Source organism: Anopheles nili, chromosome 2 (genome assembly GCF_943737925.1).
Source record: "Anopheles nili chromosome 2, idAnoNiliSN_F5_01, whole genome shotgun sequence".
NCBI lineage: Eukaryota > Metazoa > Arthropoda > Insecta > Diptera > Culicidae > Anopheles > Anopheles nili.
Window position 1 is genome coordinate 40,790,223 of NC_071291.1, and position 27,633 is coordinate 40,817,855.

General features: G+C 51.3%; 1 protein-coding gene across 1 annotated transcript; it reads left to right on the forward strand.

The window, feature by feature from the left end:
* Positions 1 to 737: 737 nt before the first annotated feature.
* Positions 738 to 26,838, forward strand: LOC128723107 (tyrosine-protein phosphatase vhp-1). Its single transcript, XM_053816820.1, has 5 exons — positions 738 to 798; positions 5,267 to 5,377; positions 9,715 to 9,939; positions 24,539 to 25,429; positions 26,744 to 26,838. Exons 1-5 carry the CDS (start codon positions 738 to 740, stop codon positions 26,836 to 26,838), a joined length of 1,383 nt encoding a protein of 460 aa, XP_053672795.1.
* The last annotated feature ends 795 nt before the right edge of the window (positions 26,839 to 27,633 follow it).

Sequence of the window (27,633 nt, forward strand, 5' to 3'; positions counted from 1 at the left end):
GCAAGATAGAAGTTAAACAACAGCTGTCAGTGGTTTGGTCGTGTGTAATATAACGCCCCGTCTCTCGCTCTCTCTCTCTCGCTCTCACTCGCACGCGCGAGTTGATCCGCGCTCGCGCTTATTGGTAGTTGCAGCAACGAGAAGCGCTGTGTAAAGTGCACTTATCTGCTGCAGCAGCAGCACCACCAAGCGCAGTAGGCGACACGACAGAGGCGCACCAGACGGAATACAACACCAACGGTTTGCAACGTGCGCTCAGCGAAACCTGAAACGAGCTTTCGTGTTGGTTGTTGTTGCTGTTGTTGGTCCCGCGATACCTGTAGCCAAACGTACACACACACACAGCTATTCGTGAATGTGTGTACCGTCGTTCTGGGTGACGCGAGGCGATTCGAGTGTTCCGCCGTTGTGACAACTCCTTGCAAAAGTGGAAACCATCGAGCTTTTCGTGCTTTTCATCTATTGTGTCGTTGCATCGCACCAAGGGCAGTGTTTGACGTGAAAGTTCCACTCCCTCCCATTCGGTGCGCCGTACGTTCGATTCGATTTAAAGCGTGAAGCAAGCGCAGGTGCGTTGGGTAAAGATAAATACGCTCACCGGACCTGACAGCAGCCGCCCCGGGACCAGCAGCTGTCCGAGGGACGCTGCTACCGAGGACGACGGAATCGCAACATCCGTCACACCGGACAGTGCCGGGCGCAGCAGCACCAGCAACACCTTCAAAACGTCAAGCAAAATGAGAATGAAGCATAAATCGCCCTGCCTGATGTTGCGGTTTATGCCCACGGATAAGCACGGTGAGCAAGGTGTACCTCCGTACACACGAGCACTCGACAATACGAGCTCGCTCTCTGACATATCTCTGACGTTTTTACATGACCAAAATCCCTATCCCGACGACGACTGCTTCAAAGGGTGATTCTCACGGCCTTGAAAGGTCAGACAGGTGTGCGAAATAGATCATATCGTGCGCGCTTCAATCTCCAGATCGTTTGTCAAACGCACAGAAAATGCCAACATTGGCGAATCATTAGCGGCTCCTGAATTCAACGGTTGCGTTCATCATTAGCTCCTACTCGATAGCCTTGAGAGCGTCTTTTGGCACAGCCTGTTTGTTTTTAGTGCGATATCTAAGCAAACACACTCGCTGTAATATTCTCTAACATCCTTTTTTTTAAAGCGTTAGTTTGCTCCAAATCTAACCACCGGCAGCCATCCTGCCGGTGTTTAGTTCACCAGCGTCAGTTTGACGTTTAATGACCGAAGTATGCCATTGTTTTGATGTCACTTTTGGCTGAATGCCTTCCAGAGCGTGTAAGGCTGAGCAACAAAGCAGATGAGACGGCCACCACCAACGTGTCACGCTTGCTTTAGTTCGATTCTAAGAATTTTCTACCACCCACACACACACGCGCGCGTGCACCAGAGCCCGATTCCATCCCGATGGTTCAGCACGCACGCATTCCACGAACTCTCTCCGATGCGCTGCATCCGAGGCCTGCTTGATGATAGATCGTTTGTTGATGTCGGTTGTTTATTTGACAGCGCAAGCAACTGCCGTCACTGCAAGTCGATTATCTGTCATATGTTCCGCGTAAATTAAGCCCGCTTGAAAGCGGCGATCTCCAGCAAGAGGAATGAAGTAAACTTTCTTTCGCAGAAATATCCATGAGATGAGATAAGCCTCCAGAGCTGAGCAACTCCTAAGGCAACTCATTTTCGCGCGTGTCGCGTTCTTTCCGTTCCGGTTCGCTTGCGGCTCAAACAAAACCACCATCGCGCAAAACCCATGTCACGGTTCTAACGCACGACACTTTCGTGCTCGAGCACGCTTCAACCCTCCCTCATTCTGACCTTTTCCCCTAATTTGCTGCATCCTTCCTCGCGCGAAGGTGTGCCGTTCTGGTTGGGGGGCATTTCATTTAATTTCCTTTTTTTGTTTTCGCACGCGCGCCTGTGTGTGTGTGTGAGTGTGTGTGTGTGTGTGTGTGTGTGTGTGTGTGTGTGTGTGTGTGTGTGTGTGTGCTAAGTATGAGCACCACCCCCTTTGGTCGTGGTGTGGCTAGCAGATACACGATTCGGTACATTGGCATGCCAAGCGCAAATAAGCTTGACATTCCACCGACACAACCCGCCATGAATCATCACCCACCGGTCGATGGGTGGAAAATTTTTTGGGGTGGCCAAAGACGGTGAGACCCACTTTCGGAAGGGAGGGTTCAGGGGGGTGGTTCACGATCGATCGCACTTTGGTGGGTTTGGCAAACATAGAAGAGGCACGGCGCGTTTGTGGTAGCGACGATTTGTGCAGCTTCGGAGAATGAAAAAAAAAATGCTCGATGCCATTGCCTGAGTGTGAGGAAGAGGAGGCAAAGGAGGTAGACAGGCAGATTCCGAAAGCGAGTGGCCCCCAAAAATAGCTCCCCACAAAAACCCCCTTTCCGGAGAGGGGTGTGTTTTTTTTCATCACAAACCCTCGAGTAGTTGAGCAGTAGCAATAGACGATTGGTTGTGTCATCTTCGGCACCATTTTCAAACGTATCAAAAGCGGGAAATAAAAAACCATCTGATTTGCTGTTGGCAGCTTAAAACCTATGTCACAATCGAATACGAGACACTCTCTAGACGAACGTGTGAAACCGTCTCATGGTTGTGCTGCCGATTAACCCCCTATTTATCCACCTCGACCTGAACGACCTCACGGGGTTCCACGGGGATGATACATTTGGCCACCTTTCGATCGTCCTGTGGGGCTCATTTCCGTCCCACAGTGCCGTGTTTCAAAAGCGCAAGGTAGCGATGAAACGCTCAAAAGCACGGCTTTTAAGTGTTCTCGAAATAGCCCTGGCGAGAGTTGTCGTCGTCGGTGTTAGCAGCAGCAGCAGCAGCTATGCAAAACGCAAATGCCACCCCTCCCAACCGATCTCGATTTTCGAAACGTGAGTCATCGCTCTCGCACCGTTTGGCAAACCGCCAGCCAGCTGGGTGCGGGAGTGGTGGGGAGGAAGGGGCAGTGACGTGAAGGGATTACACGAGGGAGAAGCTGCAGGGCAAAATGGGGTTGGAAATGGCGGCGAGAAGGCGCTGCACACTATTCTCTCCCACCCGAGGACAAGCATGATGAGCTCGCGTGCATTTTGCTGCAGGAAAAGGGGGTGGTTGCACGGGAGGAAGTAGGGAAGGTGGAATGATCTGCATCCGCATGATCGCCTCCTTCCACCTCCCCACCCCCACCACACACCCTTATGAGCGAGGGGGTTGCAGAGCCGTGCCGTCTGTGGCAGCTCACGATCTCTCACTTCTCAAAGCTCGATGTTTCGAGACAAGAAGAAGGAGTGATGAAGGCGAGGACGAAGGAGGCAGGAAGGCGCGCCGGGAACTATTTTCATCTCCTCTCTTTTTTTTCGAGGATCACGAAAAAAGATCACCCTTCACGATCATGCCTGATGGCGGTGTGTTTGGTTGCATTTTCCGGGAGGGAAATTTCGTTTGTATGAATTCCCACCGCAAGTGGGTGGGTTGGAGAGGGGTGGTGGCTGAAGCAACAGCATGATTCAGAAGAACCACCACCCCCTGCTCCCCCTCCTCCCTTCACCAATTCGCTGGTTCGCACATAAATCACGCTGATTTACGCTCGATTTGCTAATGATGAAACCGAAGCGTAGCAATAAAAAGACGCGATGGGAGGATTTATTTTCAGCGGTGCCCCGATTGCCGGCCGATGGCCACACACGCGTGTGTGTGTGTGTGTGTGGTACGTGCCCGCACATGATCCACCCGTAACACCCACCACCCACTGAGCATCATATGCTGTTCCGTTCACTTGGTGGTGGGGGGTTGGAGTTTTACTGATGCTATTGCTGTTGTTCTTTGGCATCCCTTGTTTACCGGAGGAGTGTACCTGCTGTACCTTTCACACACACACACACAAACGGGTGCGGGTGTTGGCTGCAGCGAGGTCACGCTCGTTTTGCGGCCTCTTAGCTCTCGTGACTTATTGGCCGTGATGCCGGTTCAGCTTTTTCTTGCCCCACGGGGGAACGAGGGAGGCCAGTGGCAAGAGGGGGCTGCTTCAGTCACCCGTCACCTCGCCCGTGGTCCATCTTCGTGCAAGAAATTGAATCTCTTTCCGTGCTGGAGCAGCGTGCTTGTCTTTCGAACCCTTTTGAAGTCTCGCTTTGCGCCGCGCTTCGTTGTATGAGTGTGTGTTTCTTTTACATCAATTGCAAACCGAAGGGGATCCATTTCGTGGAGCTGCGGGTGATTGGCAAGTGGGTGGTAGATCTCGATTCGTTACATTCCAGGCTCTCGCTTGGCATGGGAATCATTCCCCGTGGAACTGCTTTCCAAAACGGTTTTGCGCAGAAGGAAACCTGGCCATTTTGCCAAGCGCTCACGTGCCCGCTGAGCGTCTGTGTTTTGCGAGAAGAGGATGGAGATATATCCAAACCAAACCAACTAGAAGAAAAAAAACGAACGCAGACAGTGAGAAAAACGTTTCGCCACGAAATCACGACTTTTCTCGGCGCAGTGGAAAGTGCAGTCCAGGTTCGCATACCACACGGCGGTGGCTTCGATTGCAGGAGAGAACTCGTTTTCAACCCGCTGGAGATCGCCCACGAGTTGTTGGGCTTGCGAGCCACCCCCATCCCCCACCCAACCACCCACTTCGATCAACCCTCCCCCGGTGTCACCCCACGCGTGCTCGAACGACCTTTAAAGGTTTCACGCAACAGCGCTCCCGTGTGTGTGTGCGCGCTTTGGGAGCTTGCTTTTAGTGCCTTCTCTTTCATTCCGAGGCTCAAAGGAACAGGCTCATGAACAGGCTGCTAAAAGCCACCGATCGTTCGCCGTGTGTGAGGGTTTAATTGGAATGCTGCTGCTTCGCGCTCGACTGATCGTGTGCGGAAAAAAGCGAGCAAAATAGAGGAACAGATCTACATTCGAGAGCGTCGCCGCACCAGCCGAAAGAGGAAAGAAGGGAGCGAATTATGAACCGAAGCGATGTGTGAGAGACAGAGAAGGAGAGAGAGAGAGAGAGAGAGAGAGAGAGTGAAAAGAAGAAAAACAATAACATCGAAACCCACCCAACCGACCAATTCTTCATCGACGGTTCCCTCCACATCCCATCCACAAGCGATTTCCTAATGAAACTTTCGCTTTCCGGTTTATTTATTTATTCTTTTTTGTTGTGTGTTTCCTCTATTTTTTTTTCATGTCTGCTTCCGTTTGTTTCTCGACGCGCCCGCCATCCACGACCAGCAGCCATCCACGGCCAGCACAAACGGCACAAAGATAGCTGCGATGATTCATCGATCGCGTCCAGCAACCGGGTTCCCCTGGCGCGCAGCTGCTCTAGTCCTGCGGTATCGTACGGTAAGTGTTCGAAAACCTGCGGTGGAACCGTGTGCCCTGTGTACTGTAGCGTTTTATGTCCTTGCTTTCGTTTGCGTGCACCGGAAGCTGGGGAAGAAAAAGTAGGCGAAGAAACAATACCTGTGCATCAATGTTGCCGTTTTTTTTCAAGCAGCTTCAAGAGCAGCCTGCTGAGTTGCATCCTTTTGCATGGACATGAAACAGCAAACAGCGGTTGACAGCAGACTGTTCAAACACACTTCCACCGCCTTCTGCGATGGTTTGTTGTTGTGTGTACTTATTATTCTGTCACACAATTCGGGTGAAGGATGCATTTCGGCTGGGATGCAAGTTGACAGCCACGCTTGTAAACAAAAGCCTGACTGCACCGAACAAACGACTACGAGATTGGTGACGCACAGAGTACGCCCGATGAAGCGTGAGTGTGTATGCGTGGGTTTGTGTCGTGCTATCTGTTTGCCCCACGGTTAGCCACCCGGGCAGTTTTAACATTTGTAAGCTGTCAAGATGCGCAAGAAAACTCCAACAAGCGTCATCCCCGAAAGGCGATTGTTGTGGCCGTTTTGTGTTCGTTGTGACGTCAAGTGACGGATCAATGGTGTCATGTCAAACCAGGTCGAGCACGGCACACCAGAAGATGGAACATTCGGTTGTTTTGTGTGTTTGCTGCCGGTGCCACAAGTGCTGCCGGTTTGATAACACGGGTCCACCACAGATGGCCTTTCGCCCTCAGCCGCCGCCGGGCCATTCTCTGGTGGCCCATTCACCATGATGACGCGTATAGCCAACAGCCCCCCCCCCCCCCCAAAAACCGTGTGTCGTAATCACGGTCCGTGTTAGCGGCTCAAAATATACATACACCCTGGTTACGGGGAAAAATCGGCAAGGAAAAACGGTACCCAAACCACTCTCTGTGGGTTCTGTGATCGCGTTATGGCGCCTCACAAACCAGCGTAACGTTGCGTAACGTTTGTGCTTCCTTTCCAGTCAGCAGGCTGAAATTGTTGCGGCACAATTCGGTTGAACGACGGAGGTGCGTTGACAAGCGATGGGCTTCTTCCTTCATTGATTATCCAATTGACAGCTGGTCTCGGGAGCGCACGCTTGATCCGTTCTATCCGGTGGCCGTTGTTGTTGTTCCCGTGCCGGTTGAAGCTCGGTTGCGAAACAGATGGACATCGCAAACCGGGCACAGGAATGCGTGTGTGCGTTTATTTTTATTTATAACCCACAATCAGTGTGTCACCGCGCGCAGTCGTTAAATCGTTCTCGTTCACTCTCTCTCTCTCTCTCGCTCCTTTTCATTCTGTTTGCCGTCGCCATCGCCGGGAATCGCTGACTCACTGCTGGCTAATGTGGCCAGGAATACAGGATTGCCGGTGCGGCATAAGGGACATTTTTAAATTTATTTACCGTCCGCGTTTAGGTCCGTTGTTTGTGGCCCACACACAGAGACAAGAGCGCTGGTTCGTGTAGTGGATGAACCATTCTAAACCTGCCCGAAATGGCAGCTCCGGTCATCGGCGCGCGTGAAAGCGAGATGTGTCTTTCGCGGGTTTATTTGCTACACATCTTTTTTCTTTTATCGGCTCATTTCGCATCGAATCTTCGAACTCTCGTTCTCGACTCGCCTTTTACCGAGATGAACGTGCGCGTGTCGGTGGTTTTTGGCTCGTCGCCATTTTTAGGACATCTCCCAAAAAAAAAACCACCCAACCAACTGATCCGTCTAAATGTCACTTTTAACGGCACTGGAGACGATCCGGGCTTGATCTCGTGACATCACCCGCCCGGCTTGAAGGTGGGAAGATGGAGCCTGTACCGGACACACACACACACAGTGGATTTCCTTCTCACGGGTGGTGGAGAAAGCCGTGTGAGAGATGACGTGAACGAAACTGGTGCTTTGGGGAACAAAAATAGCCACTCCTCACGGGGTCTGGTGGTGAGATATGGGTGGCAAAAAAAAGGAGCAAAAATTGAAACACAAACCCCACAAATGACCGTTCCGGAGGTTCCCCACACGAACCCTTTGGTGCTTCTAACGGAGAAAGGCACAAAAATGTTGCTCTCTTTTGCCTACCGTCGGTGAAGCTTTTCTTCTTGGCTCCGGTGCCTTCCGGGGCCGGTCGATTTCACCTGTTGAATGCGTCAAACGCGCACCCCGTGTATGTGTGTGTGTGCAGGAGAGTGGGCACATACCTTGGCACTCTCACATACCCCATGGCCGTTAGGAGCAGCAACAATTCCCAACAACAACATCAGCGAACAAAGCCAACAACGAACGCGCGAACGGAGGAAGAAAAGCCGTGGTGGGCAGGGGGGTCGGGGGCAGTGGTAAGCGGTTATGCTGCGCGGCCAAACACCATCGGCCCCCGTCGATCATACGGGGTTGACCCCGGCCAGGTGAAGCAGGAGAGGAGAACTAGACAGAAAAGCCAACGTATCCGGTTTCAAGGCCGGTCGGACAACTTTTCGCGTCCCCTTTGCGGTTCACATGTGTGCGTGTGCGCGTGTGTGTGTGTGTGTGTGTGTGTGTGTGTGTGTGTGTGTATGCGTATGGGTGTCTCCCAAAGGTCTCCACCTTTTTCACTTGGCCAGGTCTTCTCTCCCCCACCAACACCCCGCGTAGGGCTTCATGGCTCCCCACGCCCAACGATGCGAGCCTTTGCCGCGCTGTGAGGCGCTTTCTGAACCGCGAAATGCACCCACGGAATGCACCAGGCAACCCCTTTTCCAGGAGGTGGTGCGATGCTGTGAACGGAGGAAACTGGTCCTTGGTGTGTGTGTATGTGTTTGTGTTTTAGGCTCGGTTAAAACGCCCGCGATCGTTGAGGAATTCCGTCGCTTTTAAGACACTCATTTTAAGCGTAGGCTTTCCTTCTTTTTCCACGTCAGTTCCCACGATAGATCACTAAAACAGCGGTGTTTGCGCTGGAAATTTACGCCACCAGGCGACAACAAAAAAAAACGACACCCGTAACGGAAACGTTTAGATGCACCACAGAGTCCCCTGGAAAGCGGAGGACGTTCTCGGTTTGGGAAGGTTGGAGGGCTCGATATTAATAGGCGCTTATTTCAGCACCAGAGAGGCGGCTCTCTTTCTTGGTGCGATTTTCGATTTTCTAGGCATCCCACGGGGGAGCGTAAAACCAGTGTGTGTGTGTGTGTGTTGTCATCGCTTGAATGTTTAATTTTATTTTCCACCCAACCACGACGCGCTCCGCTTAGCGATCCCTTTGAGAACTCGGTTGCATTGAGACAAATTTTAATTTGCCATCAAATCCTTCACCCCCCTCTCAATGTCCATCGATCCAGGCGATCGATCGAGTTCTTCTATTAATACACACACACACACACACACATGCGGTGACCATCATTCACATTCCGGTCGCTTGCTTGCACCCCCCCCCCCCCCCCCCCCCCCGAACGATAGGGGTGTTTATTTTGGGGTGTGATCGATGGAAAGAAAGCTCTCCCTCCACCCCCACATCCCTTATTCTTTTCCATCTGTCTCACACACGCACACACACAGAGCTCGTCGCGACCCAATCAAAAATCGCTTCCGTCAGCTCGCGATCGACGACTTGAGGGTCCAGAGTTGTGCTAGTTCTTTTATTTATTTTTTTTTTGCGCTCGCGGCGTGTTGCTTTTTTGCATATCATTGAACTTTAATTGAACCGCAGACTACGCACTTCTCGCGTGCTGTGGGGGGGGGATGGAACGAGCCCTATTCCGCGATTGCACACGAGAGAGAGAGAGAGAGAGAGAGAGAGAGAGAATGAGAAAAAAAATCGTTTTTCACCCTACGTGTGTCAGCGTCATTTTGCGATCGCGCGTTCGTCGGGCTTATGAATGGGGCTTGTGTGCGGAAGTCGAGAAAAAAAATGGAGCCTCCCTTCGCGTGAAGGGTGCACGGAGCCCCCAGCCAGCCGACCTTCTGTCCTTTTTCTGGCCCCTTTCCATCACCCGATGGGGCCTCGAAGCGCCCTCGCGTCGAAGGAAAACCGACGTCCTTCGCCGAATGAGACCCCCTGTGGGGAGGGGAGGGTTTTGCTGAAGTTGCAATAAACCGTAGCCAGCGAAATGGCATTGGGCGAATTGTGGCCTTCTCTCTCGCTGGTGGTGGTGGTTTTTGGGTTCACATTTGTTTGTGTGCATTTGTTTTTTACAATTTAAGCTTAAATTCAAACCCACAGCGCCCACTTTGCAGAGTATTTCATTCACTGGCGCTCAATGTTGCGATCCTTATCGACATATTAATGCTTACATCTTTTCTCTCTCTCTCTCTTTCTCTCTCTTTCTCTCTCTTTCTCTCTCTCACACATATCCTGCAGACATCGAATCGCATCCTGCGTCGCGCGTTTTCCCGCATCTGCTGCTCGGAAACGGTCGGGACGCGATCGATCCGTCCACCGTTGGGGCAAATTGCGTACTTAATGTCACCTGCCAGCAACCGACCGGTCAGCTGAAGCCCGGTCTCAAGTATAAACAGATTCCGGCCAGCGACACGCCACACCAGAACATCAAGCAGTACTTCCAGGAGGCGTTCGAGTTTATCGGTAAGTTTGTGTCATTCTATTTTTTTTGTTTTAATACCGCATTTCAAAGGGTTCTGGTGACCCAACAAAAAAGAAGCGTTTTTTTTCTGTTGTTGCAATAAGAGCTGTGTGTTTTAGGAGCCTTTTTTATGGGTTAAATTAATTCCACTGTGCTGAGTGGGTGTGAAAGTGTCTTGCAAACCCTCCCGAACGGTTCTTTTCGCCCTCGGAACGGTTCTTTTCGCCCTCGGTTTCCGAACCAACCCTCGAAACAGGTGTTGAAGCGTGTGATGCACCCTCCAAAACCCCCACATTTTTTGCTTCTTTTTTTCCCTGACCCGCGAAGGCCGCGTACGCCAGTGGGAATTGTTCGACGGAAAGTTGAATGAAACGTTAACGACGTGTGTCCTCTCTCTCTCTCTCTTTCGCTCTTTCGGACACGGTCTCTGATCTCATCGGTGTGTGGATGATCTCGAACCACTCACCACCCTCCTCCCATTCCCATTTCGATGATTCAACGACGGAAGAATGAAGAAGGAACAAAAAAAAAGAAACGAGGAACACCAACTCCTCCTGATCTGTCTTTGGCGAAATGCTATTCGCGCTGATCCGCCAATTTTGCGCCCCCATCGCGAAGATGACGAAGAAGGTAATAAAAAAATACACAAATGCACACACACACACAAACGAGATCCCTGGCCCGGCACATCCTTGTTTTTATTATCGCCTGCGCCGCGAAACCTTGTTGATGTTTATTTTTGTAACATCGTCTCGAGAGAGAAAGAGAGGGTGAAAAAGGGAGGATGGGGTTGTGGAACATTGTCCGGAAGCGCGGTTCCGGATGCAGGTGGTGAGGTGGTGGTGGGTGAGAACGGAAAAGGAGTAGAACGAGAGAGAGAGAGAGAGAGAGAGAGAGAGAAGGAGTGAGATTTGGATGATCGCATCGTGTGCGGGTTAACGTAAGAATTTAAATTTAAAACCCCCTCCCCCCCAATCGAGTCGGATCGGGAGCAACCCCTCCTCTTTTCTTCGGGGGTGTGGTACCCCCCCCCCCTTTCTTCTTCCACCCCGCGGGCGTCCGGGATGCACATGGAACTGAAACGGCAAAAGCAGTGCTTGCACTTGGGTTGCATACGATCGTTGTTTTGGGGCTAAATGTCGATTGTCTAGCAAAATGGGTAGCGAATGACGTTAGCGAGAGAGTGAGAGAGAGAGAGCGAGAGAGAACGAGAGGGAATAAAAAGCAACCGTCGATTGCAGAAAAAAACATCGCGAATCGCGACGTCGTCATCATTGAAATCGCCACCGCCTCAACCCTTTACCAAATGCGCCTCTCTCTGTCAATGTACGAGCGAGACAACACATCGCAGGGGGGTGCGTTTCAGCAGGGGTGGTGTTTCAAATATAGCAATGACATCAACCACCACCACCACGAGCATGCCGATCCGCAAAACGTCGTAGTAAATCGCGGTTCGGTTATTTGTTTTCATTTCCTTCTCGTTTCTCCTGTCCCCGTGAGTTTATTTTGTGAGCGCACCCATACCCCCTCCCCTTCCCCCCACCAGGAGGTCCTTGTCGCACCCCTCACTCCAGGGGGGTTGCAAATCCAATCAATGTGTCGCCATGCGATCTATTCGCACATGAACGGGCGGTCACAGTGGCGCCCCCTACCGGTTGGTGGTGAAACCAGAACCACCCAGGAGGAGGGGGGGGGGCAGGTGCCTGTCTCCTCCTCCCTCCCGCACTCTCCCTTCACGTTGGTGCGGTTGCGGAAGACGGAAGTATTCCATTTCTGGACGACCTTGGCGATGTCTCGAACAACGCCGCACGTTTTTCGGTTTCTCCCCCCCAACCAGGCCGGAAAAGGACACCCAAGGTTGCCCAAACCGGTCCCTGGGGGAGGGGGGGGGGATTGTACCGTTACCCGCGAGCGAACCTTTCGGTGAGCCCAGTGTGTGTCTTCCGGAATCTAAAACCTCGACGTCTCTAGTAGCACGCACCGTTCGAGCTCGAAAATGGGCTGTGACCTGTAGTTTGCTCCTGAAACTCCTCCTGTGTTGTTCACGAGACCTCCCAGCTGCCATTGGGTACCGGAAGCCATTAAATGGCGCACTGCTTCCGGGAGAGAGAGCACCCCCGAATGCTGTGGGTGGTTAAAATTTTCGTTTATTCCCACCCAGAAGCCCACAGCCCTTCACGATACTTAAGGACGCTTATCAGAGTGGCAAACCGCGGGTGGGAAAAGTGGTGTGATAACGCGTAGAAGAAAAAAAAACCATCCTGTGTCTCGAAGCTCTAGACGCACGGGCTCAAAGCACAACAGTAAGCATTTCCAGCGGAAGGAGTAGAGTGGTCTGCGAGCGACTTCCCGTTCGAAGGCTTATCTACACTGCCGTTTGCCTTTTATTAGCCGCATTTTGGGGAGCCTTTGGCGGGGAGAGTGAGGGTTTATCAGCTCGCTGGAAAGCTCGTTGCACCCAGTCGAAAGGGGCACAAACTGTTAGGTCCTTTTTTCTTCGTCTGTTCGTGTCTGGTGGGAAGAATTACAGCTGGCAAGAGATGTTCCATTCAGCACCCACGCAAGCAAAGCCACATCAACAAGTGTAGAGAGGAAAAGGCTCTAACGAACACCTTACAGACCTCTGGTCTCAGCAGTAGTTAGCAATCGTTTAGCATCTCCCATCCACCCAGCTAAGGAGGACTAAGTGCACCTGCTTCGCCACGTGTATCGTGTTGGTACGCGCGCGCGTGTGTGTGTGTGTGTTTGCGTTCTATTACACCACCCCACTGTGGCTACTGTGGGGCTGGGTGGTTGGGTGGTTGGGTGGTGGTTTACAAGCACTTTGAAACCGCGCGAGAAGCCAACGTGTAAGGTTTCGTAAACGCACATGAAACGTTCGGTTTCGTTACTGGGCTTGAGGAGTGGGTAAGGGGCGGAAGGAAAGGGGGTGTGTGTGGTTGGGTGAAAAGAGGGAGGGGGGGCGGGGTGGTCGTGTTGCTTCGTAAGCTGATAGCCACGTAGAGGAGAGAAAAAAAAGAAGCTTGTGTGTGTTTATTTGCGTGTTTACGAAAGTGAACGAGAGTGAGTGAGTGAGTGAGAGAGAAAGAGATGGCTTATGGGGGTGATCGTCGCAGCACCCCTCTGGTACCCTTCTCCACCCCCCCACCCCTCCTCCTCATCAACTCAACAACCACGCTCTTGCCTTCACTGCGGTATGTTTGTGATGAGTCACGAGCCGTATTTAAACACAATTAAATGGCACGATATGAAGCGCGCTCGCACACAACCACATGACCATGGGACGGGGTGTTCAAGGGTGTGGAGAAGGAGGGAGGGGGAGGGGGAGGACGGGGGGTGGTAGTGTTGCGCTCCTCGTAATCGATGGGTGGCAGCGTCTCGCGAATGCGCGAATTGACGCAAAGCAAATCCAACTCCTCCATCGGTGTCCTGCGAATAGAGAAGGTGAAGTAAAATGTGCCCCGCGAGAGCAACGAGCTGTTCTTTGGGCGAAGAAGCGACTTCTGGAGGTACTAAAAATTCGTGACCCTCGAAAGGAGGAGGGTTTTCCCTTTGCAAAAGGACCAATACGCATTGCGCCATGGAATGTTTCACTCCAACAGTCGCATTATGCGGGCGTTTTGCGTGATTGCGTGCGTGAGAATGTTGCAAACACACACACACACACACACGACCCACTCACGGAAGGACGTCATCAGGACCGCGACCCTCAGTTTTCCGCGGCTAGTAGTTTTTTGGAGCCCTTTTTTTTGGTGAAGGAAGGCCTCACGGAAAGAAAAAATCAGGCCATCAGGTTAAAGGAATCCGTACGGTGCGATTTTCACCGAGGTTTTCGCCGGCACCGAGGTTTTCTTTCCCAACTCAAAGCCGAACCCTTCGCGAGCACGACGTGTAGTTCCGACGTAGTTAAAGGAAAATGGAACCACCCCCACCAACAACTCCCATTTTCGGGCGAGGGAAGTGGTCTAGTTTCCTCTTTTTTGTTTTCTTTTGCCTTCGTTTTTCCCTCGCTTTCCCTCGCTCAATGACTCACAACATGTGCGCCACAAATCGGTCGTTTGTCCCTGAGCCACGAACACGCGGATGATGGGATCGCGTGCACGTGTAGCCCGTGTTGGTGGCAAAATTCCTAGTTTCTCGAGCCGCACTCGGACGTCCAAAACTAAACCTACCTGCGAGCCCGGGCGGGGAAAGGCTTTCGTGATTTGGCCCAATTAACCGCGTACGGGACGCGATGTGGCAAAAGAAAATGCCTCTAAAGCGTGGTGTTTTTTGTTTTTGGAACCACAGTCCTGCGGCCATTTTGGATCCAACCCGCGACGGACACGTGTTTTCTGTGTCTTCCACAGGGAAGGGTGAAGAATTGGCTTATGCACCCTTTCTCCCACCGATACGGATCGATAAGCGTGAATAACTACACAGGACGGAAGGGTTTTAATGTTCCGGATTGGCAGTTTTGTGCCTTGTGCTCGGGAAAAATCCACCCAACTGAGGACCCGATAAGAACGCAATGTACGCAGGACACCCGCTGCTGGATGCGCTTCTCAGATAAGCAACCACCCTCCCAGAAGTGTGTCTGTTTTTTGTTACAAAACCAGCAACAACCCGCTGGGTGCTGGGTCTAATCGAACTGTGCGGGACACTTGCGGCTCTATTGCGACTCTCTATTTTTATGCGGGCTTTAAGTGGGTGTTTTTTCCTTTTCGTTCCCGGTTTCGATGCGAAGGTATGATTCATCCACCACGGGGTTGTCACTCTCATGACGGGGGGTGCATGGAAAATCCCCCCACCCTCCAGCTGCTCCAGTTGGGCTATAATTGGGTGCTAATAATGCTAGATATGGTAGCGCGCACTCTCCACCACCCTGGGTTTGCTGATTAGCGACCTGCGAGAAATACATCCTCGCCTGTGAGAAAATACGCCGTGTGTCACGTGGTCACGGACAGTGCGCCCTCTAGCGGACAATCATTTGATCTTCTGTTTCGATCGATTTCATTTGTAAACTCGAGAAGCACCAGTTCGCTCAAAACATCCACCAAAAACCCATTTTCCACGAGGGGTTTCCGTGAAAGGCCGCACAAAAAGGCCCCCGACCAACGAGAGCGCACGTTTGCGTTCTAGCAAACACCAGCAGCTGAGCAAACGCCATTTAACGATAAAGCGGGTGGCCCGAAAATGAAAATCCGCTGGTGTGTCCGGGGATGAGTCACGGTGTCTGGCGAATGCGGGTGGAACGTGGGTTATGTAAATAGCCCTTCACCACCACCGCCATCGCGTCCGAAGGGTTCTACAGGTTCCGGGACCTAGCAAATTGCCAGTGGAACAGGGGAATTAATGGGCCCCGAGTCGGGTTGTGGCCCTCAGGATCGCTTTAAATCGATGCATGTTTGTGCCGTAGTTGGCTATCTAAATATTTATCTAAAAGTTATCTAAATTTTGCCCGTACCGTCCCAAGGGTGCCATCATACGGGCGAGAGAGGAGGGTGTACGCTCGAATTAGGCCCCGGTTGGATTACGTACGCATACTGGAACCGGGAAAGGACGTCCTGAGGGGAGTTTGCAGCCCGGAAAACTGCAAGGATTTATTCCCACACCTGTCCCCGGGAGGAGATTTGGGAAGCTTTTAGAGCTAACATTGCAGCTCTTCTCTAAGAGCTAGAGAAAAAAGCGATGGTTGGAGTTTTCCACAAATTTTCCCTAGTTGCAGCACTTTAGGTGGAAAATGATGAACTTCCCGTCACGCAACACACCCGTCCAGTTGATAATGGGTAGTTGAGAGCCTTGGGTTTCAAGTCTGTGCGCACCATAAACTATTCAGCAGTGGCAGTTAATTACGAGCACGCAATCCAACCGTCTAGCCTGCTGCGTTTCACTTTTTTGGTCTGTCTCTGCGTCATTAAAGCGAAATGTCAACCGGTGAAGGTTTGTAAACATTTGCTAACACAGGACCTGCCGACGTCACGGCTCTTCCGTGATTCCTATGGCGCCCTTCAGTAAAGGTATTGCGGCTGTGTTTTTCCGGAGGTTGTGACCAAAAAAAAAGGTCACTAAACCTAGCGTCTTTTACCATCGCTGGAAACACCAGACTCTTGCTGTGTTTGCGTCTGCTGGATCGTATCATATCGCATGACAGCTATAATCGACGACCAGTGCGATTGTAACGCATCATTCTGACACCTTTTTTTCCCCTTCCCGACTCTCACGGTCCCTCTCTATCCGGTGGCCAGTTGGATAGGGCTTATTGAATTGCGATAAGCGACCGGGACCAAATACGGTCGCGCGCGCGTTATCTCAGTTCACCAGCAGCGCCCAACACCACCATCACGAGAGATTAAACATCGACGACCACAAGTTTAATCACACACAGTGACTCATACTGAGCCTGACTCGACGACACTACTGGGGTGGCTGAGTTATTCAATACACCCCACATTGTGCCCTTCATTTGCTGATCGATAAGGTGTACGCTGGGGTGAGAGAGAGATACCCCTTGAGCCGACCGTTTTTGAAGTGTTTTCATGTTCCCCAGCGTGTGGTTGATTTGGCCATTGTTTTGACATTGCGGCTTGTCACATTTATCGCCTGGGAGATGAGTACGCTGGGTGACTAGTGATAAAAATGATTCACCTCGGTGAGCTCGGTGAGACGATCGCAAAAGATCGCGCCACTATCACATCAACTATCGTGCCACTGTTTCTCGAGATCAAGGAGCCCTGTGTAAGTGAGCTGAATGCGGGGGGATTAAAGCCCTTTTAAGCCAAGTTGTTGAGGGAAGATGATAAGAACACTCTATCGCGTCGCAGTGGAGACATTCTCAGGGCAGATTCTTTAGGGGGCTTTAAATGGAGCTCGCTTGTGCTTGCGGTGTGACGTACAGCACAACTGACACTGTGTGTTTGATGTACACCAGCTTCAAAATGGCCGTACATCGTTGTATAGGACACCTAGCCGTTTCTGTGGCTTGAATAGAGCGCCTTTGAACGCAATGAGCGAAACGGAATGGTGTTTCTCGGTGGTGTCCGAAAAAAAAATACCGAAAACAAACCTAAACAACAACACCACATGTCGTCCTTCTCGTTGTCAAACACGGCCGGAGCGGAACGACAATCAATAATGAATCCTTTATCGCGGAGTTCACGCGCCCTGTGGTACGGGTGATACACACACACATACACGACTCTCTCGCATCGTTTAAGATAACGAAAGAACTGAGTGCGTGTCCCGGAAGCGCGGTGTGCGACCCGTTCTCAAGCGGGAAAGTGCGCGATAATGTCAAGTAACTAAAAGACTCCGAATGGCGCAGTACTAGAAGAAGTACGCCATAGCCGCGCGCCATACTACAATCAATGCGTCATCCTCGCGACTGTTTTGCGAGTGGCTCGCGTGTTTGAACACTTTTCCTTCCCCACACACTATCTGTCTGTCTAAATAAAAGCCCCCTCTCCACGCAGGATCTCGCTCTCACCTACTGTTCCTCAGGTTCCAGTGCATGCTCATTTGCACTCAGTCATCGTGTACTTGATGATGATGCGTCAAACACTGGCGCCAACCGACGACAAGAGTGGTGATTGTTTACGCACTGGTTCCCGTGCGTTTTGCTTCCTGTTTTGTGGCCGAGGTCCTTGCCGAGTTAATGCATTGATTTTCACGCAAACAAACGGCGTCCGGGTGTTGGAGGGCATCACATCTTCTCTTTTGCAAATGATCTGGTATTAATGACCACCGAATCGAACCACCCTGATTCCGGTTCCGCAACGTCTCTCGGAACACTCGGGCACGTGCTCCCGTTAACGAGCTCGCCCGCAGGACCTCGAATGGCTTCCGGAAACACGCCCCGCGTACCGTACCGTTTAGTGCTAAACGGAAGCCCTTGGGAAACGGGATCCTATCTCCCCGAGGTGGCACGAAAGCAGACGTAGCAGAGGGAGAAAAAAAAAACAACACAATCCCGTCGAGAGACAGGCAAGGCCGGTCGTTAAAACGGACTTAATTTACGTTTTCCTTGCCATCTCGATGCCCGCCCGCACGATCCTTAAGGGCTCGCAAACCAATCGAGGTGGGGGAGGTTTTCGTCCTGCCATCGACCGGAAGGATCAAACACACGCCCGAAGTGTGTGGCAGAATCCGAAAGAGAGAGAGAGAGAGAGAGGGATGCCTTTTCTCTATACCAACGCCAGCCAACTGACGATGACTCATTGTGTGCTCATTCTCGGCAGTGTTTCGAGGGTGAAAGACGTCTGCGAAAGGGTGTGCTACACACGGACACGGAGACACGGGGTACGTTCCCAGATGCTGCTGCTGCTGCTAATCGCGTTGTGTTTAATGCCATGGCAACGGCAACGGAAATGAACTTATTTTCAGTGTTTGCTTGATGCGGTTTTGATGGTTGATGGTTGTGGGGGGCTTTTTTTGAGGTTAGGTTGCGAAGAGAGAAGCACAGTGAGAAGTGCCGTCGTTTCATTCAACCTACCGGAGGGTCTTACAAAAAAAAACAAAAATCAGGAAGAAGAACGTACTCGAAACGAACGGAGGGAGGAAAAACACATCTGCCCGAGAGGGACGAGTTGCGTTCTGTGGCCTCTCTGCCGTCAATCATCCCGATGCCGGAGTGGATTGTTAATTAGATGCCAGGGGGGGGGGTATGGGAGGTGGTGTGACGTGCGTACGCCGGAAGGACCGTTGTTGTTTTGGTTTTTGTTTCGTAACCGGAGGGGGGGGATATATGCCGTCTGGATTGAATTCTCTCCCCCGGAACATGGTTCGCGTTTATGCGTCAGAAATCGCAACAGCATCCTGACAGGATGTGAGAATTTCCGCTAGAACGAGGGAACGACGAGTGCTTTATAACACATCCAAACACGCGCACAAACACATAGAGAGAATGCGTGTTCAATCCGATTACGGAATCGGGAATGTGGGCGCTTTGTGTGTCAGGAATACTGATCGCGCAAGATCTGTTGCTCTCACAGGTCTTTAAAAGGGGAAGGACTCTCGCGTGCGCCCTTAAAACTGTGAACTGTGTTGCCAACTTGCGCAACCCATCAACCGTATCTGCAGATGTCAGCAACCATTCCGAGATCTGGGCTGGTAGCGTTTCTTCGACTCAATATCATGACTCAGTGCGAGCGATGTCCCAGACGCAGAGGAAAGACGAACGAAAAGGGAACCGAAACGGAAACCCATAAACACCCCTCCGGGAAAACCGTCTGTTGCCAATATTTTCAATTACGACTACTCTCCGCCACTCCGATAATACGACGAATGGTGGTGTTGCCGGCTGTTGCAAACGATGCAAAAAGAAGGGGGTCGCCTTTTTTTGCTTGCTGCTGGAAAAACACCCCAAACACACAAGATGTATATGCATCCCTTTCTCTCCGGGTCCGGGTGTCTCGGGTTGTTGCGTTTCAATATCGATATGAATTTAACACGAGCCCTTTTCAACGCATCCAGGCGGAGATGGGAGTGAGTAAAATGCGTACCGTTTCTTGTTGGTTACGTTTAAAAAAAGAGTGAACTCATCGAACAGCTTGTGCAAAGAGGCTTTCCGTCGGAATCGTTTGCACAAAAAAACGATCCAACTCCTTTGCAATCGAAATCCCTTTAGCCAAAGCCAATATGTTCTTGCCAAAGTGCCCGGCAAACCGAACGAAACGTGCGCGTGAATTTCGGTCGATCGTGCGAAACGATCTCTTCGATCTTCCGACGTGACTCATCGCGCGAGTGTTGGTGCTGCGTGTCCAGCGTGGGCATGAGAATGACCTTTGTCTAATGGGCGTGACGTCATGGGCAAAGGCCGTCATGGCAGCAAGTACATTGCACCATTCTCCACACACGCGCGAACCGGTTTTCGGTTGTTCGCACACATCCAGCATCCATCCAGCCTGCGAGAGAGGAGCTCGGGTTTGGAAGCGATCGGTTCGGATTTTTAATTTTTTTTTTTGTGTGCCGATGGTAGTGCTTTCGTTGGGGCCTTTTATTTGACGCCTCACCAATACCGTGGTTTGGTACGATCTCGGCCGCACTAAGGCCGGTTTTTATGGCGCGAGCTCTCGAAAGTTAACGTCGGACAGGCTTTGGGTGCGCAAAAATCGACCTCAACTTGGGTTCTCGTTCACATTCCGTAACTCGTGTGTGACCTCGTCCGTGTGGTCCAACGAGCTAATGAAAATTGTTCCCCGAAGCCGCTGTTTGGAGATATATCGCGACCAGCTTTACGAACCACGATAAGCTGTTGACAGAAAGGACGACAAGAAAATGCAAACGATCCAGCGCCAACGGAGCTTTTCCTGATGACGTCGCTGCAATGGCGGAACATTAATCTCTTCCCCATGCGCTCGAAAAACACGAGGCTGTTTCTCGCTTCTGTTAGTGTGGACGGAATTAGTGCAATAAAACCGGCGCTGGCGAACACCCTCCCATGAGGCGAGAGGTGTTAAATTGCGGATGGCGAAACAAATCGTCCTTATTGAATTAGAGCCCACCCCGTCGCCGTCCTGTCTGCCAAAACACAGAAACCCGCACAGGGCTATTGTGCTGGTCGGTGCCAGAAGAACGGCCAGAAGATTAATGATCATATCGGTGTCGAGGCAACAGCGGAAGCAAATAGCTGCAACTATCATCGCCACCCATCGCCCTTCGAGATAAACGGAACCGCCACCGTGTGAGGGTGATGAATGAATGGTCGCCGAAACTGGTGGTACACGGCCGGAATGTGCTTCCTTCCGTTTGCACGGGAAAAGGGGATGATGCGCTTCCTTCTTCGCCCGGGAAAGGGATGGTGTAAACGTAAACGCCTCAAACCAGCCTTGGCCAACATCTGTTGGTAATCGAGAAAAATTATTGTTTCACCACCGTGAATGGGAGAAACCGTCAATCCAGTAGCGGTGGGAAATGCACTTTATTACAATTTCCTGCCCAAACCATGGGGGATGCCGACGTTCTATCTCTCTCTCTCTCTCACACACTCACTTGGCTCACACGGGGTCGGGATTAATGGAACTGCGCATAAATTTTACAGTACGGCACACGGGTATTTTTACCCGGTTGTCAAATGCAGATGTTGCATTGCTTTAAGTGCTGCTCGGGGTCTAGCTTACAGTAGCGTACCCAGTAGTATCAACCGCGCGATCAAGTGGATTAAAGTGGAGCCACACTCAAAACTCACACCACCAAACGATCACTCGCGCAAGATCGCTCGTGTTACGATACGATCCACGGCTGCTGCTGGCTGTCATCACCATCTCAAATGCGGCTGGCATTTCATATCCAGCGGCGGGCGTCTGTTTACTGTATTTCTTTTGCCTGCTCGAATGGCGTTTGTTGTGCTGTAAACTCCTTCCTCCCATAGCAGGGCTAATGCGATCATAAAACCGACCTCCAAAAAGCGTATTTTGGCTGTGTGGCCCATAACTCGCACCCCCCTGGTTCGATCCCGGAAGTGGCCAAAGATTGGCACACCCTCTCTCTCTTTCTTTCTCTTTCGGCGGCATTGAGAAGAAATGATGGTTTATTTAGCTTTTTCGTGTGTCTGTTTTTGACAACCACCCCCCGCAGCTGTGGGTTGGCCGAATGCGGAGCGTAAATAAATATGCTTAAACAACAATCACACACCGGTCGATTGATGACAGCAACACACGGCCAAAACAGAGAGAAAGAGAGAGAGAGAAAGAGACATTCCATCGCGTGCTGTGGGAACACGACCGGGGGATTGTGTCATCCACCACGTCAAGTTGACATGGTGTCTCGCGCGTTTACGGGGCTAATCCGCGATGCCGCTGGAAATGCTTTTGCCCATCGAGGATGGGATGGCGGTATCCATGAGTCATCCACCAGCCGTGAGTGCGCGAGGTAAATGGCCGCCCATTTTTGGCCCCACCGGCCCCTGAAGGTCACCTTCGAGAGCCGGTCGAGAAATGGCCGCTTGCGATTCACACGCACGATCGATGCTGCAGCAAACGAGATACGCACGTTGCAACACCACAGCACACGGTCTGTGACGTGCCTGACGTCATCTTGCGCCGGCTTCGTGCAAGCGCTGGTTTGTCGCGCAATCCGATCTGAGCGAAGAAGATGATGTCAAGCTTTCGCGATGTGCGCTCGCGTGTGGCTACTCCTCGGGATCCTGGGACAGTGATTAATTGACCGCTAATTCGTCGTTCCATCTTCCACCCGGTGCATCTTCTGCGACGCACACGGCACGTGACAAGTTGGAACAGGAATTGCGCGCCTTTAACCGATGGTGGCCATCCATCCACAACCAGGACGACATCCTTCTGGTGCTGACACAGGGATGAATCATCGCACGCCTGGAGAGAGCGTCCAAATGGTGTTTCGTCCTGCTGCTGCTGCTGCTGCATCCCTACCACAGACGGGATGAGTCACGTGCATCCTGTGGTGCCACGGAAAACTCTCCCCAGTTTCATTGTTGAGGGATTTTTTCTCCTGTGTGTGCGTGTGTGTTCCAGCTTGATTGTGTGCGCGCCCCGTGTCCAATTTCTTAAACTTGTGCGAACGAACCAACAAAACCCGGGTTTCTGTTATTTGTGTAATGGATATCACGTGGCGCGCTCGCAAGTAGATTAAACAACAACAAAAAAAAAGGTATTCAATTTCGACGACCGCGACCACGACACTCGGTTTCGAGCGCTTTTCAGGCAGGAACAGGGATCAAATGTCAACCAGAAACAAACGCTCTCCCGCGTTGCCATGGAAACCCGTCCGCTAACAATGCTGATTAGATTTTAATTCATCCATCAGAGATTGCTAGCGCACCCTCGCTGTTTTTTTTTTAGGTTTTGATCCAGCAATTTACAAAACTACACCAACCGCTGGACGAAATTTCCAGCATCCTCTGTTCCGAGATCGACGCGCCAGATCTTTGAATGGGTTCGCACAATTGACAGGGAAGGGATAGACGAACTGATGCGGTTTACAAACTCACAAATGCTCTCATTTCGGTAATGGAACGCTTCTACTAACGCCTGCCGCCGTGTACGGGTTTCGCGGATGTTTACCCCTTTTTTCCGCAAGGGCCCTGGTATTGATTAATGGGGCCAAATGGAACACGGAGGGTTCTTCACGTTCCGCTGATCTCGCTCTTCCTCTCTCTCTCTCTCTCTCGCTCTTGCTGTTGATCAGTCCGGCATCGATTTCTCCTCCCGTCGCGTGTGGGTTTTGGTTGATTTACAAAGCAACGGACGCACGAGCGCTGGTTTCTTGGCCGTTTTAAACCACGCACTCGCAGCTCGATGACTCACGGGTGTCCCGAAATAAACCTACCTATACACACACGCACACCGTGCGGTGGCGGGGTTTTTAGGGTGCCCGGATTTAAAACGGAAGCAGCAAACAAACGAAGCACACACCCACGAAACAAAAAGTTTAAAACGTAACGTCTCCCTTTCGACACGTGTGTTAGCGCGCGCGATCGTTGGTTTGTTGAGGGCGTTCTCTTCTCTCTCTCTCTCTCTCTCTCTCTCTCTCTATCTCTCCAACGCTCATTTCCGGTTCCGCGGGGTTAGTTCCTGCCCCGGATCGCGGCCCAGGAGAACTAACGGCGCCTAAATGGTGCCATTCTTTGCTGTTCACCCGAGTGTTGCACCGAAATCGAACCGAAATTTCGACCAAACTTGTCACTTTTAACGGACAGCCTCTCGTCCTGCTTCCCTCAAGCCGACTAGTCCTTGAGGAGGACGAGAGAGAGAGAGGGGGAGGCATATGTCCTATAAAAATTGACGCCCCGGTTTTGCTCGTCGCTGGAACGGCTGACAGGCGTTTTTTTTGTATTTAGGGCTACTTTTTTGTGCCATTATATGTACATTTTTTTTTGTCGTGCCCCCATCCACACCAGCCGTACGGGGTTGAGTTTTAAAATTCTAACCACGATTCAACCGGAAAAACGCCATTTTGGAGGGTAAGAATGATGCCGTAAAGAACCACCCTGTGTGTTCGGTTTGTGTTTATGTTCTCGTTCCCGCTTGTCACCACTCGAAAGCCCTTCACCAACAGTGATGGCCATTCATTTTGATCAAGCAACAACAGCAGTGTGGCGCAGCTATTTTCCTAAAGCCCACCACCAGTTCAAACCCTCTACCCACCCGCCCGGTGGTCACACAAGAGCATGAGTCATACTTTCACCCGGTTCCCTCTCGTTCTCGGTCGCCGGTAATGCGCCGTGGGTTTTGCATTTACTGCGCACCCACCCGCGCGTACGAAGGGACGCGGAGTTGTTGATGCGTTTAGTTGCAACCACCCTTCGCTTGAGGGGAAAGCGCACACACACAGAACATGTCCTTAAGCGGGACAAGTCAACGAAGGATTATGTGCCCTTGTATGTTTCTTTTTTTTTGCACAACATCACAAACACCGGCTGTGAGGATGGACTTGTAAGCTGGCACGGAATCCGTAATCTGGGGTTACCGAGAAAAAAAGGACGAACCTCCCTAGGGAACTGTGTAATCCTTTTCGATTTCGAGAGAGGCAGGAGTTTATTTCCACCAGAACTTCCTTCGACTTCCGATTTCCGTGCACAATCAAATTCGAACCTCCACCACTAACGAACGCCCTCTTTCTCTTTTCTCTCTCTCTCTTTCCCACCCACAGAGGAAGCCCGGAAAAAGGGTTCGATCGTGTTGCTGCACTGCCAGGCCGGCATCAGTCGCAGCGCAACGATCGCGATCGCGTACGTAATGCGCTACAAAGGACTTTCGCTGCTCGAAGCGTACCAATTGGTGAAGCTGGCTCGTCCGATCATCTCACCGAACCTTAACTTTATGGGTCAGTTGCTCGAGCTGGAGCAGAATCTGATAGCGGACGGTAAGCTGGAACCGCCACCACCTTCACCCACGATGGCCGCACTTCCTGCCGATCCACCGCCCTTCTTCCTCATCGATAATTGTGCCGCACGGTTTGGGCCGCTTAGCGAAGAGGAGATGGTGGCAACGCGACGTCAGTTGCGATGTGCTGCGGCTGCTGCCTCTACCACCACCACCACCAGCAGCACCTTGGCCACCGGGGATGTGCCGATGGAGGACTCGACGGATGGGCAGCAGGACGAGGAGGAGTCGGAAGACTATCGGAATAATAATAACAGCACCAGCGGCAGCAGCAGCAGCAACCGGGACAGTGGCTGTAGTGTGGCCAGTTCGTCCTCAACCGGTTCGTCAAGCAGCTCGACGAGCAGCGGATACCGGAGCAGTGGGTTTCGTTGTTTGCCACCCCGGTTAACGCTTCGTTTGGCGACCACACCGACCTCCCCGCCACTCTCACCGTCACCGCTGTCCGCGTCCTGTTCGGTGTCATCGTCCGCGTCGTCCTCGTCGTCCTCGTGTTGCTCCTCGATGTCACCGCTTTCGCCGACACCATCGCCGACCCTCGCATCGCTCGTACCCCGGAAGGCGTCCTTCAGTGGTCCCCATCGGCCCTCGAGCCTTGTGGCAACGACATCCGCACTTCCGGTGGCAACGGAGACGTTATCCTGCCATCCGCTGGGCGGTGATCGACGCAGCACCAGTGGATCGTCCTGATGGGTACGGCGATCTGGTGGTTACCGGCGAAAGAAACGCTAGCCGCTGGAGTTCTGCTATCAGATGGCGCGGACGCGGGGCGCGTTTACTGAACTAGGTCGAACGATCGAACGATCGAGCGATCGAACACTCGGGAAGGGGGGAAAAGCTACCGTGTACATAGTGTGGATGTGGTGTGGATCGTCCTTAAGGGCCCAAATAAGGTGGAAAAACCCCGCGTTATTTTTCTTCTTTTAAGCACTGACAAGAGGCCACCGATTGGGGTGGTGTTAAGATTTTTATCCCTTTTGCGAACGGTTTTCCCAGCAGCCGGTGGTCACGCGAAAAGCACGCGTAAGGAAAGCTTCGCTCGCTGCCGTGTAGTACGGTATGAAACAAAACAAAAAAAAACAAACAAGCCATATCACGTAACCGCGTAACCGGTCGGTGGAAATTAAGGACGAAAGGTGCAGCAGGTGTGCAATTTGGCATCGTTTGTTTGGTTGACGATGGGCCACACACGGAGTCAGCAAAGAACCGCCACCGTGCACTTGTCGGTGGGTGTGAGTGCTTTTGCAGCATCGTTCTTGTGTGTGTGTGTGTTTGTGTGTGCGTGTGCATGCGTGCGTGTGTGTGTGTTAAATAGTTTATCAAAATGAAGCGTGTTTGCATTAAGACAATATAAGAGAAAGCGAAGGATTGAGAGAGAGAGAGAGAGCAACTAGCCCCGTGTCAGATGCATTTAAAAAAGGGTGCAAAAAGGATATCGAGATCGTCATTACGCTTAACAACAACAACAAAAAACAATCTTTTCGCGCCCGGCCAATGCTCGCAAAAGTAAAAGCGCCTCTGCAAAACGACAGCAAACCGCTGAATCGACAATATAGATAGATAGATGCACAAAAATGGCATGTTGTGCAAGGGAAAGGTCGGCAGCGCGACAAAAAGGATACAAAAACGAGCTGTGCCGCCGCCGACACCACCATACGAAGCAAAAGCACGAAACCCGTAGCTAATTGAAACTTGTAATATAAAAATGCGCGTACCTTACTGTAGATGTGTAGTTTTGGGGGGGTCGGCGAATAAGTACGAGCGAGATTTTGATAAAGGGTCCGATTCGCCCCCGGGAGCTCCTCATAGCAGTGCGATAAGAAAGCTCACCTGTGGTTTTTGCGTGCCAGAGAAGCAAAACAAAGCAAGCTGGTTTTTGCTTTTTGGTTTTAGGTGTGGAGGTTGTTTCTTTCCTCTTTTTTTTTTGGTTTGTGTCTTTTTCTTCTTTTAGGCATACCTTTACTCTTTTAAGATAAATGCAAACAGTCACCATCACGCAAAATGGCAAGTAAGAAAGGGGTGCCCGCGAGCCGAAAGATAAACGTTGTAAAAGATAATGCCCGATGAGAGGGCGTGTTGTTGTGGTCTGGGATGTGTGAGGGGTGGCTTGGGTCGGGTTTGGGCAGGTTGTTGTTCTAACAACGACACCCCCTTCTCTCGGCTAGCGGCGGTGGAATGATTTGATAAGATAAAAGCGGGCGGCGAGTGCGCCAAGTGGGTGAACAATTGCGCCGAAGATGGGGGCTGGGCTCAAGGAGGGTCGAAGCAAGTGGAAAAGTTAGACAAAAAAAACGATGTCAACCGCGTACTGCCCCCTCTCCAACGCTATGCAGCTATGGCCACGCAACGGTGATTTGAAAACTGTTGTTCAGTTTTTTTGTTAGTTTTTTATACTATTATTTACGTGAGGCGCGCGCGAAACCAGAAAGTAATTAGGCTATAAAGTTCCAACAACCACACAACCATACATGTACACACACACACACAGACCTACACACAAAAGAATAAAACCAAATGCTAGTCTTATTCGTTAAGTTCTTCATAATCATGCATATGAGCGGTGGACCCAAGAGGGAGCAAACATCGCTTTGTGAAATCATTTGTACGAAATGTAATTACTATTAATATTATAATTAATATTATTATTATTATTATTGGTCTAATTATTATGTTCGATGTATGTTAATGAGAAAGGAAAAACAAAACACCTACACAACTATAGTGAAAATAAATAGAAGTGCAAAGAAAGCACGTCATTTGAAACGAAAAAAAACGCAATCGTTTGTTTGCGCAGTGTGTTTTTTTTTGTTATTTTGCTCGCTGGATCGCGTCCATCTGAAAAAGGCACGTTTTGTTGTTGCA

Coding starts and splice junctions, on each gene's coding strand:
- LOC128723107 (XM_053816820.1), top strand. CDS start 738: ATGAGAATGAAGCATAAATCGCCCTGCCTGATGTTGCGGTTTATGCCC. Junction 799..5,266: donor TATGCCCACGGATAAGCACG/GTGAGCAAGGTG, acceptor CACGACCAGCAG/CCATCCACGGCCAGCACAAA. Junction 25,430..26,743: donor ATCCTGCCATCCGCTGGGCG/GTGATCGACGCA, acceptor TACTCTTTTAAG/ATAAATGCAAACAGTCACCA.